Source organism: Phaethon aethereus, assembly GCF_964289735.1.
Source record: "Phaethon aethereus genome assembly, chromosome: 4".
In the NCBI taxonomy this organism is placed as follows: domain Eukaryota; kingdom Metazoa; phylum Chordata; class Aves; order Phaethontiformes; family Phaethontidae; genus Phaethon; species Phaethon aethereus.
In genome coordinates this window covers 3043278-3060542 of record NC_138578.1, presented here as the reverse complement: position 1 = coordinate 3060542, position 17265 = coordinate 3043278, and the positions used below count along the sequence as shown (strand labels likewise).

General features: G+C 48.1%; 1 protein-coding gene across 1 annotated transcript in view; it reads right to left on the bottom strand.

Annotated features, from left to right (window-relative positions):
• The window catches only part of FRAS1 (Fraser extracellular matrix complex subunit 1), a 171114-nt gene that overhangs the window by 15732 nt on the left and 138117 nt on the right, over positions 1–17265 (bottom strand). The window contains exons 38-57 of the mRNA XM_081999099.1: positions 16291–16439; positions 15687–15849; positions 14795–14930; positions 13548–13744; positions 12996–13149; positions 12159–12422; positions 11857–12045; positions 11342–11461; positions 10722–10901; positions 8515–8639; positions 7685–7825; positions 6510–6737; positions 6112–6225; positions 4704–4854; positions 3692–3851; positions 3057–3219; positions 2342–2588; positions 1064–1408; positions 611–771; positions 92–239 (exon numbers count right to left, since the gene is read on the bottom strand). Coding sequence (XP_081855225.1) covers positions 92–239; positions 611–771; positions 1064–1408; positions 2342–2588; positions 3057–3219; positions 3692–3851; positions 4704–4854; positions 6112–6225; positions 6510–6737; positions 7685–7825; positions 8515–8639; positions 10722–10901; positions 11342–11461; positions 11857–12045; positions 12159–12422; positions 12996–13149; positions 13548–13744; positions 14795–14930; positions 15687–15849; positions 16291–16439 — 3535 coding nt within the window. The remainder of the gene's footprint in view (positions 1–91; positions 240–610; positions 772–1063; positions 1409–2341; positions 2589–3056; positions 3220–3691; positions 3852–4703; positions 4855–6111; positions 6226–6509; positions 6738–7684; positions 7826–8514; positions 8640–10721; positions 10902–11341; positions 11462–11856; positions 12046–12158; positions 12423–12995; positions 13150–13547; positions 13745–14794; positions 14931–15686; positions 15850–16290; positions 16440–17265) is intronic.

The following is a 17265-nucleotide window of genomic DNA, read 5'->3' as shown; positions in this document are numbered from 1 at the left end:
AAATAACCTAACTTGGACCAGCCTTCTGCTGCATGAAAGTGTTAAGGAAGAGGCTAGGATGGACCGGATAGAGCTGCCATGGATAACTTACCATCTTGGAAGATGTCATTAATGGCCACGATCGCTTGGAACGGCTTTGTCAGCTCAGCTCCATGGGGTGAGCTGAGATAAACAACAAACGTCTCCAGCCCTTCTATCACCGGGTACTGCGCGTCGTCGAGGATTGTCAGAGTGCAGAACTAGAAGGAAAGCAGAAGTCCTGCTTTTAGAGATGCAAAGCTTTCATCCTTCCAGCACTCACATTTGGGTGTCTAATGTAAAGTCATTATGTCAGGCTTTTCTGAATTCATTAATCAATGGAAACAATGTTCGAGATCAATCCGGCGTATCATCTCAGAGAACAGGCAGCCATCTTTAGCCTGGGAGAGGCAGCCTGACTGAATCTTCTTTGGCTGGAGTGCTGATGAGCATGCGAGTCTGTGCCTATCAGATTCATTAACAATTCTCAATCGGTCCTGAGAGCATTTTCAAAACAGGCAAATGGCACATGAACGAGAGAGAAGTGCCACCAGACAGAGCAGACTCATCAAGAGTCAAAGCGGCTCCTCACCTCTTCTGTCTTGCCCGGCCTGAATTCTATTTTTCTGGAGCTGGGAACGTAATCGATTCCCGGGCTGGCAGATGGAGGGTCTGACATCCGAGTGGCACACCACACCGAGATGGGGGTTGAGAGATCAGGTCCCTGTCGGAGGACTGGAATCTCAATGTTTCCTGCATCACAAATTGTACAGCAGGGAGAACCAAGATGAGAAAGCAGCCACATACCACAAAACCACTCATTTCCCTTCAGCACGCCCTCCTCCCTTTGCCGCTGCTCCCGCACCCAGCATGGGCTATTGCAGAGAACAACCCCCAGCCTTCCCCACAGGGGCAGAGGGAAAAACAGAAACCCTCTGCAGATCTTTTACAGTTCTGCCGCTGTGCCCTAAATCACTCTTCCTGGTGAAAGAGCACCCCAACGCGACGTGGAGCCGCCCTGGGGGAGTCCCCTGCTCCTCCTCACCTGCAGCCTCACTGACGGTAAAAGTAGCATTCCCCAGGAACACTGTAGAGGCATCGTTGGGACCACTGATGAAGACGTTGGCTGAAGCCCGGCTGCCAATGCGTGCATTGTCTGAGGCATCGGCCAGTACGATCTCAAACTCCTCTTCTTCTTCGTATTCGCTGTCATCGATCAGCGTGATGTCACATGTCATCATGGTGACACCCGGACCAAAAACAATGCGGCTGTCGTCCGCCATGCCCCGGGACTTGAAGTCGGAGCCGGATTCCAGCATATAAAGGCTGCTTCCCTTGGCTGATTTGGGGACAGTGTAGCAGACGGCAGACACAGTGCTGCTGGTATCCCCTAAGACACAACAGAAAAAGCCCGTAGCTCCATGGAAATATTTTTACTCTATTTGCTGGAGACACCAGCATTCACTTAAATAAGAAAGCAGCATTCAGAAAAGAGGGTGAGGAGTAAAAAAGAACACGACCCCTGCTCCTAAACTTGCATAAAAGCTGGCTTAGATCTGACTTCCAGACATACGCCAAATCTGCACTCTTCGTTACTGTGATGAGGAAACGGGTGGCACTTGCCTATTAAAGAATATACAGTACAGTGATAGGGTCCCCATAAAACACAGTATCTAGCTTACACAGAAGCAGCAAATAAATACAAGGGTTTGCTCCTGCTCATGCTGGGTGGAGAAATTAATCCAAAAGCAAGGAGCTTTAACTGCGCTGGTGAATCTTACAGCAGAGCTGGGAAAGATTAAAAAAAAATAATTATCTGCCCTGTGCTGTTGCTTGTCATTTCAGTTGCACCACAAAGCTACTTCCAAAATCAAAGAATTGCCACAAAATCATAAACAATCAAACCCCAGGGAACACCATTTGTTTTGGGGGTCACTGTGATTTGCCTGCCAAGAGGAAACAGTCGTTTGCCTGAGCCTGGTAAAGGCACTTACCGCAAAGACTCCTCGGCAGCTTTGCAGTAATCCTAGCCGTGTGATAAAAGACTGCAGTATACAGGCACTAAACCGCTTCTATTAGCTATAAAGTACAGAATTAAAATCCAAGCTCTAGGCAGCCGCACATACTTCACAGTCTGTCCACAGGCGCTTCACTTCTCTCTGTCCCCAGTTTAGTTGGCCACAGGCTCCAGGGCTCCCCATCCACCCTCTCTGCTGTGCGGGTTCAGACTCTTCACGTCTGACCACAGCAGCGCCTGCGGAGCCGCTTTCCCTCCCGTGCTGCAGAGCCCCGCGGGAGCACAGTTCTGCCCGGCTCGACCCACCTTTCCTTTCAACAGGAGCAGAGAGAAAACCAGCGCTCTCGCTGACATGGTACGTCTTCCTGTCAAACTGCAGCGTGGGCTCGTCCTCCGTGTCAGTGATGGTTACCATGGCCCGGGTGATGTTCCCCAGCACAGCGTAGGCCGGCATGCTGAGCTCCACGACGAAGCTCTCCGCGCCCTCAAAGACGTTGTCATCATTAATGACGATGGTGCAGGCCTTGGTGTCCTCCCGCTCCTCAAACTGCACCTGGAAGGCAGCAAGCGTCCCGCTCTCTTTGGACTGGGGTCTGACACCTTCTGTCCTTCCTGCCCCACCCTTGCCTGAGTCACACACCCTGGGTACGGGCGGCACCAGAGGCTGACCTTAAGCAGGGATAAATGGCTAGTGGAGGTCAAAGGCAGCAGCAAATGCACTGCGTAGGCCCCTGCCCCTTCTGACCCCAGTCATGGTTTTAGCCCTTTGCATGATCAGGAACGACATTCCTACTCAGGCAAGCCTGTAACTTTTGCGGTCTGTCAGAATACTGCCGCGAGGCGTATCTGCCAACACAAAAAACCGATAAAAAAAGAGACCCTCTTCTGAAAGCAAATAAACCACAATTTTTTAGAAAGGAAATAGTCTCCTTTGTGTTTCTATCAGTTTTTATCAGTGCTTTCATCCAGGCTTCATGGCATGCATGGTCAGACCTTTTCTTTCCTGGCGTCCCCAACCTACCTGCCCCGCGTACTCCACATAGTCCTGCTCTCCCGGCTGTGACGCAGAGCTGGAGGTGGCCGTTCCCTGCTCCGTGCGGCACAAGACAATCGCGTACTGGTTGAGGTTACCAATCCGCCTCACGGTGACGCTCACGGCGCCTGCGCTCTCTCTGACGTTGTAGCTGGAAACGTATCGAGCGGATACAAATAACGGGCTATGTGTTTACGCTGATACTGAGCACCACAGACTCAGGCTGACTGCTGCCTCCATGGAAAATCCGAGGGGCAATAATGATCAGGGACTCGGGCAGATGGCAGCTATTCAGCAAGCCTGCTCTGTGGCTTAACCCGGCAGGCACTTCTCGCTGACACACACGAGTTCCCATTTCCACGCCGGCTGCTGTTGGCCCACCCCCCCGCCTCGAAATCAACAGCGTTAATTCAGCAGCAATGCCACGCGTGGTGCTACCGTGCACAGCAGTGAGACCTCAGCCCTGACGGGGTGCCACTGAAACACAGGCAGAAATGATGCTAACTGCCCCAGAATTTAATTTCCATGCTGTAGGTCCAATCACGTATTACGGAGCTCAACCCGCCTCGCTCCAAATAAGATGCCGTCTGTCAGAAGAGTGCTGTAAACCCCATGCCATTTACCTGGTGTATGTAAAGCTGAGGAGAGACCACTGGATGTGGAAGATGTTACCACTGACCACATTGGGTTTGCGGTCCTTCACTAGGAACTGAAAGCTGTCTGTGGTCTCCTGAACCTTCTCCTCATGCATCACGTACCGAATGAGGCCCTGGTTCACATCCTCTGCCAGGAGGAGACATCCAGTGAATCAACCCAGAAATTCAACGGCAGTTTCATAGATGAGCAGCACGGAGACATGCATCTGCGCGGCCACAGAGATCGGGCTCTCCGCACGCCCTTTATGCTGCAGCAGCTTTTCTAACTTTTTTGGTCTTACCTGTGGTAGAAGCCAGCCTACAAGCTGTGACAAGACATTCCCTTGCCTAACCTTTATCCATAACGGTTCACACTTAAAAACAAAGTAAGTTTAAAGTAGCTTTGATGAAATGCAAGAAATACAAATTTGCCTGGGCAGCACATACTTCACCTCTGTTCTATAAGCTGCCATGTTCTAACAGGGCTCCTTGTTACTGCCGAGATGGGCTGGGATCTCTGACCTCCTGCAGTATAATGCAAATTTGCCAAGCTTCAGCCCTAAAATAGCACAGATGTCTTCCTACGCAGCAATCAGAAAGAGTGCAGTGGCATAGGAAGCAGTGACTCCCTCATCTCCCCTTCCTAATGGAGGGCCCCTCAGTCCTGCAAGAGTGAACCCTCCACACGTTGGTGACTCTGCACTGCTGGCTAAACATCTACCAAACCTTGTGATGATTAGATCCACATGCAATATCTACAAGTCCTCTTTAGCGTCCCAAGTCAAATCTCCAGCTCTAACAAGAACCTGGGTGTGCTACTGCACATGTGTTGACATCTGTGAGAAATTACAGGATTTCTGCAATTGAGAGAGAGGTTCAATTCTTATTTTTGACGCACCTTCGAGGTTTGCCCCTTGTCTTCTCCCCCCCGCCCTGCTATCCTGACAAACTGAAAGCAGATAAAGGGAAAAAAGCAACAGTATACAGCCCAACTCCATACCCTGCGTAAAGGTGGTCACCGTCGTCCCTGGTTTCAGCTTGTTCTCCACATAACCATTTCTGGGACCAGTTGTTATCTCATATACCAGCTGTTTGTCATCTGTGTCAGGATCTGTCGTCAGTAATTCCTTCTTAGTGATTAGGTTGGTTGCCTGGATTAAAGCCAAACCAAGGGAGTGAAACTCTGGAGATCCAGCAGTGCAAGTCTGATTGACTTTTCACCCAAAAAGCCCAACCATCCCCTTATCAAACAGTGCTCCATGAGGGAAAACCATGGGGATGTAAAAGCACAGAGCACACAGAGCAGCCTTGAACAGACAGGTGCCCCACAAGGTGTTCGACAGCACAGGGAGGATTCAAATTCTCCCTCACATCTGGTTTGTTTCATAATAAAATCATTGCGGCTCAAAGAAAAGCAAATTCAGAACAGGCTGCCCAGCCCTACCTAGCTGGAGCTAAAAGCCGTGACAAATCTTTTGGTTTCCCCCGGAAACCACGGCTCCACGAACTGCGCTGATGCTCAGCTGAGGCCTGGCTTTGCCCAAGACATTTGCAAAGAGCCTCAAGTTGAACGACTCAGGACAGTTCGTGCTGCTTCAGTGAGCCTGCACTAGTCCTCTTTCAAATGACCTCAGACGGATGTGCCTCAGTTCCACCACATTTTGCTTTCTCTTTAAAAAGAAAACACCTTTAACAGCAGGAGAAAAAGAGAGAATTGAACTGCCTGAGGCTGCAGGAGTGCTTTTTCTGAATTAGAGCTGAGGTAGCCACTTCTTAATACAGTTTCTTACTGCAGTGTCTTCTAATCCTTTTTGCTACAAAGAACCAAAGTATTTCTTTGCTGTTAATGTGGGGTCCTCAAAAACAAGCACGAGAGTGAGTTTTTCCTAGGGTTTGGTTTGGACTTCAGCAAAACAAAGGCATGTCACAGCAAGAAATCCCTATACCACGTTTCTTTGAAGGCCATATATCTCTACCATGGCTGCTGTGGCACGTAATAAAGACTTCTCTGCCGTCAGCAAAGCTTAAAACATACCGCCCCGGGGAGGAAGGACAAGGGGCAGGACGTGTCCGCCCAGCAAGGCGGACAGGAGCTGTAACTGTACTGCACAGCTTGTGCAGGAGCCAAGAAGAGCCAGGCCTGGTGGTCCTGCTGATCTAAGGGAAGGAGGTGGTCCAGGAAACAATTTAGTGCCCTGGAGCCACATTGCCTGGTTTAGCTAATGGAGCTGCGGTGCAGGCATGCCTGCACACCTCTGCCTCTTCCAAGACACTTCATGAGCACAGAGGGAAGCCTGTACACTATCACAAAAATAAAAATGCTGAAGGATCAAAGAGTTCTCCTGTGAAGCTCCTTCTCTTGGAACAGCCTGAGAAACAATCTAAGCTGAACCCAGGCAGGCAGTTACCTTGCCATCCGTGTACTCCAGCCACTGCAAACCCAGGTTGGTGATGACCCTGGGTGTCCCATCATCTACAGAGAGAATATCCACTTTGAAGCGCTGCGGTGCTGCTGTCACAACCTGACAAAAGTTGAGGGAGGTGGCTGTTACTGTGGGAGTCAGAGCCTCATCCACCATATTACCAACTTTGCTACCTTCAGCTCTGTTGGGATCAAGGTCCTGGGGCAAGTTTGCACACACACAGACTGGTACACCAGGGATGAAGCGTAAGGCATCACATAACTCAGAATACTCAGCCCTTATGTTCAGTGGAGCGACAGCAGCTAAGTCTCCCCTTCTCTGGGAGGAGGTAGCTTTCTATTAGCGACAGAAGGTCACCCTCACATCCCTTCTCCTCCCCTTACCTTCTTTCCCCCATCCTCCATAACGAAGAAGGGATTGGTCCCATCAGACACAGTGAAAGTGAAGCGATCCTTCAGCGAGTTGCTACCATCATGGCTGTAGCTGATGCGGTTCTGGTAGATGTCATCCATCGTGAAGGTGGTGGCTTGGTGGTAACGCTGCCCATTGCTGGTGCGTTCAATCAGGCCATGCCGAGGGGGCTGCATGACTGTGAACGTAATGGACTCAGCCTGCACCGGGGAGACAGAGTGGCAAAGCTGATGACGTGACCCCAGGACCAGGACAGGGGAGTCCTTCCAGCTCGAGATACCTGGAGAGGGTCTCTATGCCCAGACAGCTTTCCTAGCACAGTGTTTCCCATCGGGGGCTGAGATGCAGCACCGCACGCTGAATTGATTCATCCTGAGCTCTGCCTTGTCTTTATCCCTCTCTCCCATGGTGGCTATGTACAAAACAACCCCAGGCAGGGAGAGCTAGGCTGGATACGTCACACCAAACTATTGGTTTGGCTGGTCTGAGGCAGCTCCTGCCTTTGTGACAGCCCCTCCAACACAAGAGCAGTGCCTGTTCTGCAGCTGTTCTAAGCAACGTGCCCCTTGTCACTTCTGTCAGGGTGGAAGCAAAGACAACCTTTGGGGCAGGATCTTTGGCTCAGGGCAGTAGCAGGCAGCCAGGAGCTCTCTTGCTGCAGGGAAGCTGCAGCGCAGTGAGGTAAAGCCAACATGACACCGCTTAGCCTCCGGCCAGACACAGGAGGAGGAAGAGGAAATGTCATTTTCATCTGGGCTAGGCATAAATTCAGTGTCGAGGCTAGGCGTAAGCTCAGTTCGAATCCACAATGTTCACAAAGGAGGAGAGACAGGGCAAGGACCATCTCTGATCACAACTTCCAAACGTTTTCCATGCAGGTTTGCTGCTTATGCTTGTGAGAGACGCCCCAGATGAAGACATTTCTCAAGCCAGGGCTTTGATTTGCTCAAACGCTCATTCATCTATTTATATACAAACTGTGCCTCCCACAAGCTGTTTGTTTGATGTTGTGATCAGACAGGGTATGATCACAGGGAGAGATGACACTCGCTATAATCTCCCTCTTTGAACACAAGCCCATTTTTCTGACATCCCAGATGCGCAGAAGAACAGGGAAGGGAGGAGGCAAGGGGGAGTCCTGCCTTACCTCTGTGTCAGAATCTGTTGCTTTAAGCTCAAACTCTGTGATGGTTTTTCTCACACCTTCCTGAACTGTCATCCCGAGGCTTTGCACTACGGGTAAGGAGTCATCCACAGGGTTTATGGTGATGTCGAATGTCTGGCTCACCTGGAACAGGAAGAAAAGCCTCTCTTGATCAATTCAGTCTACCAAGAGTGCACCTCCACTGAAACAGTGACGCTTTAAGGAGACCGCAGTGATCCACTGAGTTTGGGTCACTTCATTTTGGCCTTGTTTAGTGAGTAAACAAGAGCTTCTACACTCAGATCTTGTGAACATGACCTCTTCTATCCCTCCCCACTAATTTATTCTTCCTCTTTCTGTGATATTTATGGACACCCACTTTTCCCTCCCTCCCTCATTCTACTTTGTCCCTCTCCCTCTGTTTGCAGCTATGATTATTCCCTTTCAGGAAACAGGAAGGAGACACTTCTCAAGGGTTTAACTGTACCTCTGGGTATGTTGTCAGTGCACTGGAGCAAAGGAGCAATTGATAAGCAGATAAAAACCAGACACTGTAATCTTGGTAAACCAGTCTCATGAGGCTACCTGTCAGGTGGCTCCTTCTTACCTGCACAGGGCTCGCTCCCTTCCCTGTGATATGTAAGATCTCTCTCAGCAGGGGAAGTAAGAGCACCCACCACTGCCAAACAACAAGCCCATGTGTGGCTTCTTCCGTTCCCCTTGCTACGTGCAACCGTCTCTCGCAAGCACGCAAGAGGAAAACTGACTCCCATCGCATCCTAGAGAATCCACAGCCTGCTCTGACTCGGGTGAAAACACACGAGGGGACTTACCTCATTTGTTCCATCAGAAACAGAAAAAGTGAATGCATCCGTATGCTTTTCGACGTCACTGGTATGCACATACTGGATGCTGCCAGAGGCCAAGTCTGCTTGGCTGAAGGAACTAATTCTTTTCCCTAGAAAAAGAACAATAGGGGAAAATGAGCAATAGGAAGAGCGAGGCAGGGAAAAATATAGTGAGCTAGCTGGAGACATCTAGCCATAAGCACGCAGTCTTGGCTTGTTCTGCTCCAATTCAGGCTGTACCATGAACCTCAGCTAAGCCAGGGATTTAGCTGGCATGGGGCCTCCTAAAAACTCCGCTCAACAACTTCTAAATTGACGTAGGTAGCACCCCTTCTGCAAAAAGAAGTACGGACTTCTTCCCAGACTTACACTTAGACGACGGCACCTCACACTGCCAGGACACCCTGCTGGGGATGGGCCTCTCAGGGCAGAGAGCGAGAGAGAAGCCGTGAGAAAAACGGTGGATGCGACACTTCGATTTTCACTGCTGTGCAGGACTGATCTAACCAGGGCATCACTGAGTATGGGCAAAAGGTTTCCTGGCCTCACCGCAGTTTTCAAAAATGCCTTCAAAGTCTCTGCTCTCTTTTCCCCTGCTTGTACCCCTGCATTTAGAACAGACTACACCCCATTTTCAGCACTGGCTTACAGTGGCATCCTTACAGGCCATTAGGTGTGACACAGACAAAGGAAGGTACACGACAAGCATTTTAAAAAGCACTTGAGCCTTTAACTCTCACCGCTGCATTTGACAGTTTTACTGCTCTTAAGAACAACAAAAACCCTGACAAAAAGTTTTTCACCAGTTTATCATGCTAAATGGCTACTGACAAGTATTGGCCACACTACAAACGATACCAGGATCTGATAAAAATAAATGAGCTAAAACTGGATGATTGGCCAAGGTTTCCTCAGAGCTCATTAGCTTTAAAGGTTTGTGTTCTCTCTTGAACGCTCCAGTACTCTCTTCTTAGGTTTAGGCCATTTAAATCATGAGAACAACTCTTCCACAGTGTGTGACTCTCTACCCTTCTTAGTCCATCACAGACATGAAAAAGCACAGAAATCAGAATGAGCCCATTTTAAATACCGGGAGGAATACAATCCTTAATCCAGCTCCTTCAGGTCTCCAAAGTACAAGATTCAGTGTTTAGTTTGCAATTTAGACAAAAATATTGCAAGTTGTTAATTTTCTCTCAGCAGCGGGGTTCCTTATTATCACTTCCACTCATTACTCCTACCCTTTCAATGTGTTTGCCAGGCATCTTACACTGTGAGAAGATCAGGCAAACCACAGACTAAAACCGAGCTGTATGGGGACTGTCTGCATCTTGAAAACACACAGCAGGTATTTCCACTTTAATCTCATGTTAATGAGAAATCTAATTCTAAGAAGAAATATAATCTTAGATGAGTATAATTAAATCAGAAGAACATATTATATGACAGCATAGATTTAGACTAATTCAATCAGAGAAGGGTAGGACACTCATACTGTCAGTAGGCATGGAAGGCAACTCTAAAATTCAGATCACATTTGCAATCACAATTTGGTAATTATTTTCTGAGTTTCACAGGATTGACCCTCTCCGAACTACCAGAATTCATTGTCCAGCACATCCACCATACCGTGTGGCTTCCTTTTAAACTAATTCAGTGGTTAGTTCCCTTCCTCTCTCCAAAGCACAGCTGTGAGAAGAGGCTGGCATTTAGGGATGAAGGGACACACTGGCCAAAAGGGGGACTGAAAGCAAGTTCTCTGTTCACCAAGGTGGGCTCTATTACCACGGACATGAGGGGATGGATTCTTTTGGGCATTGTACTGTATGTGGTTCACAGAAAAGGCTGAAGGTTTGCCTGTCGTGCAGATGCAGCAACAGGTCCTGAAAGAGGAGATTCACACAGCAGCAACCTGGACTGATCTGCAAGTCTACCAGGCACAGTTACCATGGGGCATAAACTCACCCAGAGGCTGAATAAATCCTCCCCTGTGATTATCGGGCTGCCTCGCCTCCTCTCATCCTATTCTCCGACTCTCTGGGCTAATCACCATTTGATTTCTAACGGGAAACATAATTTTGTGCCGCTGCCTGCAAGCACATTTTTTCCTGCAGCGAATCTTTAGGGCTCAGAAGCCCTCCAGTGCTTTGCTGCTAGCAGTAGCCAACTGAGTAAAACACTGCCCGGCTAACCTGGGGAGGCTGCGTGCTCCAGGTGCCCCAGCTGCGGCTGCTTGGTGAGCTTGTACTGGAGCTGCGTCGGCTCACTGTCCTGGTCAGTGGCAGAGAGCTGGAGGGTTGTGATCTCCTTCGCCGAGTTCTCATCCAAGACCAACCCTTCGTTAGCGATAACGGAGGGGGGAAATCTGTCCTCTGAAAGAGTTAAATACAAAGCTGAGTTAGGAAACAGTCACCTTCCTTTCTTTGTTGTTACTCAAATCGGGTACTTGTGCTCCGGCAAAACACGACGTACACACAAACACCTCCCAGACTGGTAATTCCAAAACAGGTACTCTGGGCCTCGGCATTAGTTGAGGAGATGGTAACATTATAATGTCTTAAAGACAATCTAGACAGTATGAAAATATTAAGGGGAATTTTTCTACCTTTTCCAGCAAGTTTGTCAGAAGCCAAAGAACTAATCCTCACATCTGCGAACCCTCCCCGTGCCCCAAACTTCAAAGGTCTTATTAACAGCAAATAAAAACTGCATCTCAAGAATTACATCTTAACTTGCATATACGTGGGTTGGGAATCTGTGAAAGCCCAAGCTTTGTAGCAAAGCAAATGTTAACTTCAGTGCTGTCTTTTACCTAATACACTAATATAAAAAAACTGGTCTGTCAGTTTGTTGCCATCTGCATCCATCATGTCAAAGGCGAAGGCGAAGTTTCCGCCAGGATCCCCTTTCTTGTGACTGTACACCACTTGCCCTGGAGAGAGGGACAGGAGAAAAGAGGTGCTTTATTACAGGCTGCATCATTTACTTCTTAGTTTGGAACCTGGCTGGCATCATAAGCCGAGGGACCTGGGGCTTGACAGAGCTCCTGGATTTGGGTTCCATTACTTTTTCATTTTATTCTGCTGAGAGAAGCTTTTTAACACTTGCTTAATGATATGTGTTTCTGCTCTCACCTACCCACCTTATTTTACTTCTTGCTCTCTCCCTTCCTTGCTTCAAGTCATCTACCCCCTCTCATAAAGATCACAGAATATCTCAAGTTGGAAGGGACTCATAAGGATCATTGAGTCCAACTCCTAGCTACTTCCAGGACTTCCTAAACCAGACACATATTACTTGTGATTATCTAAAATCAAGCACTCTCACCCTTATTTATATCAGCCTGGGTGAAACTTCTGACAGGTCCTTCAATGGAGATCTGGACTGGATTATCAATTTTGGTCAACTGCAGATGGCCCACGCTGGGATCCCTCTTCATGACAAACCTGATCTTTGTGTCATCTGAGTAAATAGCTGCTGCTTTCAAGTGCTGATCCGTGATGTGTGCTGCAGAGCCTGGACCAGAGAAAGAACGTCCACAAAGCTTCAGCCAATCCAGCTAAGCGACTGGTTTAGACTGGACCGTATAGCAATCCCAAGCAATCCCATTCTCCTCCCTCTCCCCGTACCAGCCGGGAGCTGCAAGCCCCTGTTGACAGCTAATGTGGGTGGTTGCTTCTTTGGCAGCTCCACGGAGAACTCCAGCCTCCCTGTCTGTGTGTAGAGACCATCTGTGATGGAGAAGCCAAACTCATCTGTTTGTGCTGCTGCACCGCTCTGAGTATAAACGATCAGCTGATCCAAAATGTCCTGGTAGGTGAAGGATGAGCCCACGGACAGCACACGTCCGTGCTCTGGGCGCTCTGCAGCAGTCTGCCTCCTGCGGAGATGACCTGACAAACAATGGATGGATGAAAATTATGGTGAGAAGACAGCCTGCTGGGGACTCCTTCCAGACCAGCTCTCAATGGGATGCACAGAGGTGGACATAGCCTTACCAGAAAAACGGAAGGAAGTTATCTGCTATCTGCAAAACTGGTAGGAATTTGGCTACACACGAGAGCTGAAAAAGGGGGCACAGCCCTCACTAGTTTAACAGGACACTAGCCTTCATTTGACACCCTGCCTTGCTTTATCACTGCAGATAGGTGCTAGCTGCTCAGCTCTTTGGAACTGAAACCTGCAATAGGAAATGAAGTAACACAAAAGGGAACTTCCCAGGGAAACGCATGCAGCCCCCCCTTTCCCCTCTCCCACCAACAGCGAGGGACGACTCTCAACGAATAGGTCTGTCCTGAAGCACAATCCCTCTGTGGCTGCTGGTCCAAACAGATATTAAATGTGCTTTATACAAATATGCCAGGCCCCTCTCTCACATCAGGGGCTATTACACACACAGATATGAAGACATACAGAGGCACAAAGACATTCTCTCTCTCTCCTCCCCCCAGCTTGTCAGGACTTACCATGTTCAGGACTTTTGGTAACCACGATGACAAGTTCACTGTTCTGGGAGTCCAAGTCCTGCAGGTTGAGGGAGGTGTTGGTAATGACCACACCTGAGCCCTCATGCACTCTGACAGGCTCCAGCACCATCTTCGGGGGCTCATCGTTCTGCCGCTGCACAGGTCCCAGAAGCACACAGTCAAAAAACAGCCAAAGGGAAAAGACCACTGCCCACCCGCATGAAATACAAGCTCCCAAATGACAGTATTGATGCTGATGTCCATTAACGGGCTACACCACTCTCTCCAAAACTACCCAGCATCATGGCTGCTTCGAGGAGGGAGGAAAAACCAGAGGAATAAACTCTAAGGAAAAGGCTGCAATGCACAACCGCTCTCTGGCATCACAGGGAAATTTTGTGCCTGTACTAGGGGAAGGAAACAGATAGAAGGAAGGAAACTCCCTTTAATCCCCTTCCCATGTACTACAAAGGAGAAGAGCAAACCTTGCACTTTACATGAGGTGTTTGTGTGAAAGGAGAGGGCTCTGGCAGCCAGAGAGCACAGGCATACCTGAATTGTGACGTTAATGCTTTGCACCTCAGACTGGCTGAAGCCATCGCTCACGTAAAAGCTGAAAACATCACTTGTTGGCTCGATGCTTTCATGGACACCTTGGAAGTAGTAAATGCTGTTCTCTAGAACATCTTGAAGGGAAAAGGATGCATCTGCGGTCATAGCAGACTCACTCTGCGGGCCAAAACTCTCACCTGAAAACCAGAATACCACGAGTGAAAGGACGTTCAATTCACTGATAAATTAAAAATACAAGCAGCAGGATTAGGAGAAGAATGGCACATTGCGAAGGGTGCAGAAGGGTGTTCGTTCCCACAGCATGGCTTTCATACATCTTGTGACCTTTTAGAAAGCAACATCTGCTGCATTACAGTAGGCATTAGGGAAGCTGCAGTTATATGCATAACGCAGGCAATCCCACGTCCCAGAATTACTTAGGCTTTCTTCAGCAATGAGACAATGGCTGATGTGCCATCTGGCCTCAACACAGTCTCTGCATCAAGCTTCACCTTGCAAAACTAAGTCTAACAGCAAAGAGAATCAGCCATCTGTTGCCTGTTAAAGGAGAGAGAGGCTCACCATTACCAAAATGACACAAACTGGAGTTCATTCACAGGGCACAGTTAGCAGGGATGATGTGTAATGGTCAGCAACCTGTGCTCTCCAGAAGAAAGGCAATCCCTGTTGTAACAAGCTGCTACACTGGCCATCCCATGGTGGTATTTTACAAAGGCAAGTTATGATTTAAGTAAGATGATATACGCCATGCCTGTTAGGACCACGCACAGTCTCCTGGATGAACATCTTTGGACAATATGGTGTAAGTCTTACCTTTCCTTGATAATACAATGAGATAAGAGAACGTTACCAGCCATGCTCTGCCACAGCTCTCGCAGCCTTAAAGCTTGCTGTGACATTGAGAGGAATTTAGCAACGTTTGTTCTGTGTGACAAGGAGAGCCAAAATAAAGCCATGGTGAAAATACAACACATGGTCTTGAAAAGGTTCTTAATGTCCCAGTCTCATGACATAGAGCAGTCTCCAACAAACGAACGGGGAGGAAGTGCTCCCCAGAGAGATTTTGTCTCGTAACGCTGACCTTACATGCTCTTTATGATCAACTGATGCCAACCGCCATCGCGTGGAGGATCTGCGGCGAGCCAGATTAGAAAGTGCTCCAGCATGGCAATTCCTGCGTTCCCTTTCACCAGCCAGGAGGAAGAAGAGATAGCCAAGCAGTTTACCTGTCTTAGTGTTTTTAATGTAGCCATACATAGGTAGAGTGATAACTGTGACCCTCAGGTCCTCCTTGGCAGCAGTATCATAATCAGCAGCTAAGTGGTGATGAGCCAGCAGTGGGACCCTGCCCCCCTCATCCACCTGGAAAGCAAAAGCGTACGACAAAACTATCGCCAAGGAGCACAACACACAGCAACACACAAATTGTTATTAAATGAGTGTCTCTATGGAAGAGGCTTCCCCGGTCCTCGTGGTGTTCTCACTTCTCCGTCCCACCCCTGCCCTCAGATCTGTTAAGCATGAAATCAGCTGGGAGGTGAGGTGGGATAGGAAGAACAAAGCCTGCCTGGCCCCCAAGAGCAGCCTGCGAGTGCTTTATCGGGGCAAGAAGAGAACTGGCAGAGTCATGCTGACCTCTTGGAAGGAGAGATCTGCATCCCTTGCTGAGGGGAGCCTTTTGAAGGCAAGAGAGGGGGAATGCAAAGCTGGAAAGAAGGGAGATGACTTCAAAAGGCTTTGATAAGGAGTCCGAAATGCTATGTATCACTCCCAAGCACCAGATGTTTTCAGATCCGTCTCCTGCTCAACTTTTACATGCAAGCTGGTGAAATAAGAGACGAAATATTAAACAGGGATAAATCAGAGTTGTTCCACTGATATCTACTGGACACCCTAGGGAGAACCCAGCTCCTGCCTAGAACAGATGTCAGCAGATGAGGTTCAGGCATGCAGCAGCACTGTGAGCCTCCTCTGGCCTCCAAGTGATTTGTTAACCCTTTGCACTCACAGGATTGCATGGGCAACACCGTGATTTCTCCTGGGCCCAGGAAAACTGTTCAATTCCTCACATCTAAGAGATTCTCATCACTGTTCCAAGCATCCTGGGTAACCACTTACAGTGATATGGTCAGCAAAGGCAATGAGCGACGGCATTGTCTGGGCAGACGTGATAGTGATGGTGAACATCTGTTTGTCAAGCCGGTTGTTATCAGCATCGAAAACAGCAAAGTGGAAGATGTCCGTAACTGGCTGATTGCTGGTCTCAAACATGGTGGAGTAGCTGTGAAAGTCAGAATGCAATCTGGGTCAGGGAGTCTCACTGACAGGCAAATACACCTCATCCCTGCATTTAGAGGTGAACGCACACCTCTTTCAGAAAGACGGTATTTCAGTTCCCAACCCTCCTTTGCATTCATTCCCCGAGTTCATTTAAATGACCATTTTAGGTGTTGCCTACCTAAAGTATCACCATGACATCGCAGACACAGAAAAAATTCCCATAATTTGGAGCGACACCAACTACTGGCATTTCAGACATGCATAAACACCTAATTCTACACACAGGAAATGCTCTCATTTATAATCTTATAGGATACAAGAGCCAAGAAAGGAAAAAATATCTTTGATACATTGTGCTAAGATAATATAGCCCAGAGATCCCTGCAGAAAGCCCACTGAGCTTTTAACTGGCATGGCTTGAAGAAGAATAGCTCTTTGATACCTGATCCTCTGGTTGTTGATGTCTTCCATGGTGAAATTATAAACCTTGGAAAGCTCTTCATCATGAGAGCCAGACATCCGTAAGAGGGTTCCATACGCAGGCAGAGATATTAACTGGATTCTTATCTCTGAGTCAGGAGAATTGTTGTCCTAAACATGAAGAAACAAACCAAATCAAAACAAGACAAGATTAGTTTTTGTTTCCCTCCACTAAAAATGGAAGGAGGAATAAGATGGTTTATATGGAAATACACCAAGGTAGCTGGATCCGCCCCACGGCTGATGAATGTTAAATGAAGCTCTATTGATGAGAAGAGAGTTAAGGGGGTTGACATTCTCAGAATCTACCACAAAATGTATTTTCATTTTCTCTCAGCTCAGAGGGGTGTTCTTTGCGTCCTTGTATCACATTGACACAATCTCCCAGACATAAACCTGATATTTCTGTTTTCACATTACTTTACACTCCTAGTGGACTAGACCCTTTATGTCCTGCATGTTTTCCTGACCCCAGATAAATTGAGCCAAAACTCAGCTGATGTCTGGCATAGGGAGTAACTGTTGCCCACCAGTGCTTCAGACAGAGACACAGAGCTAAGTTAAATTCTTAGTAAATTCTAAGTAAAACAAAGGTTAATGTGGAGCAACGCTGCAAAACACAGATTTATGTTAAACTAAAAGCTGATTTTGGCGCTCTCTAACTACGGTTAAGTACAACCTGTGTTGTCTATGATATCACAACTCAGATGTCATCTTTCGCCTATAATACCACAACTCAGATGTCGACTTTCTTCTAAAAGTTTTTGTTGGTTGCTTGAAAAATAAGACCCAAAGCAGAAATCTTCATATCCTCAGCTTACGGGTCAGGCAGGAATGAAATCCTCTTTTCCCTGTTCTCTCACTCAGATTAAACCTGAACAGCTCCCATGTCAGCCTTCCTCCTTCAGAGGAGAACATGACAGACCCCAGACTTTTA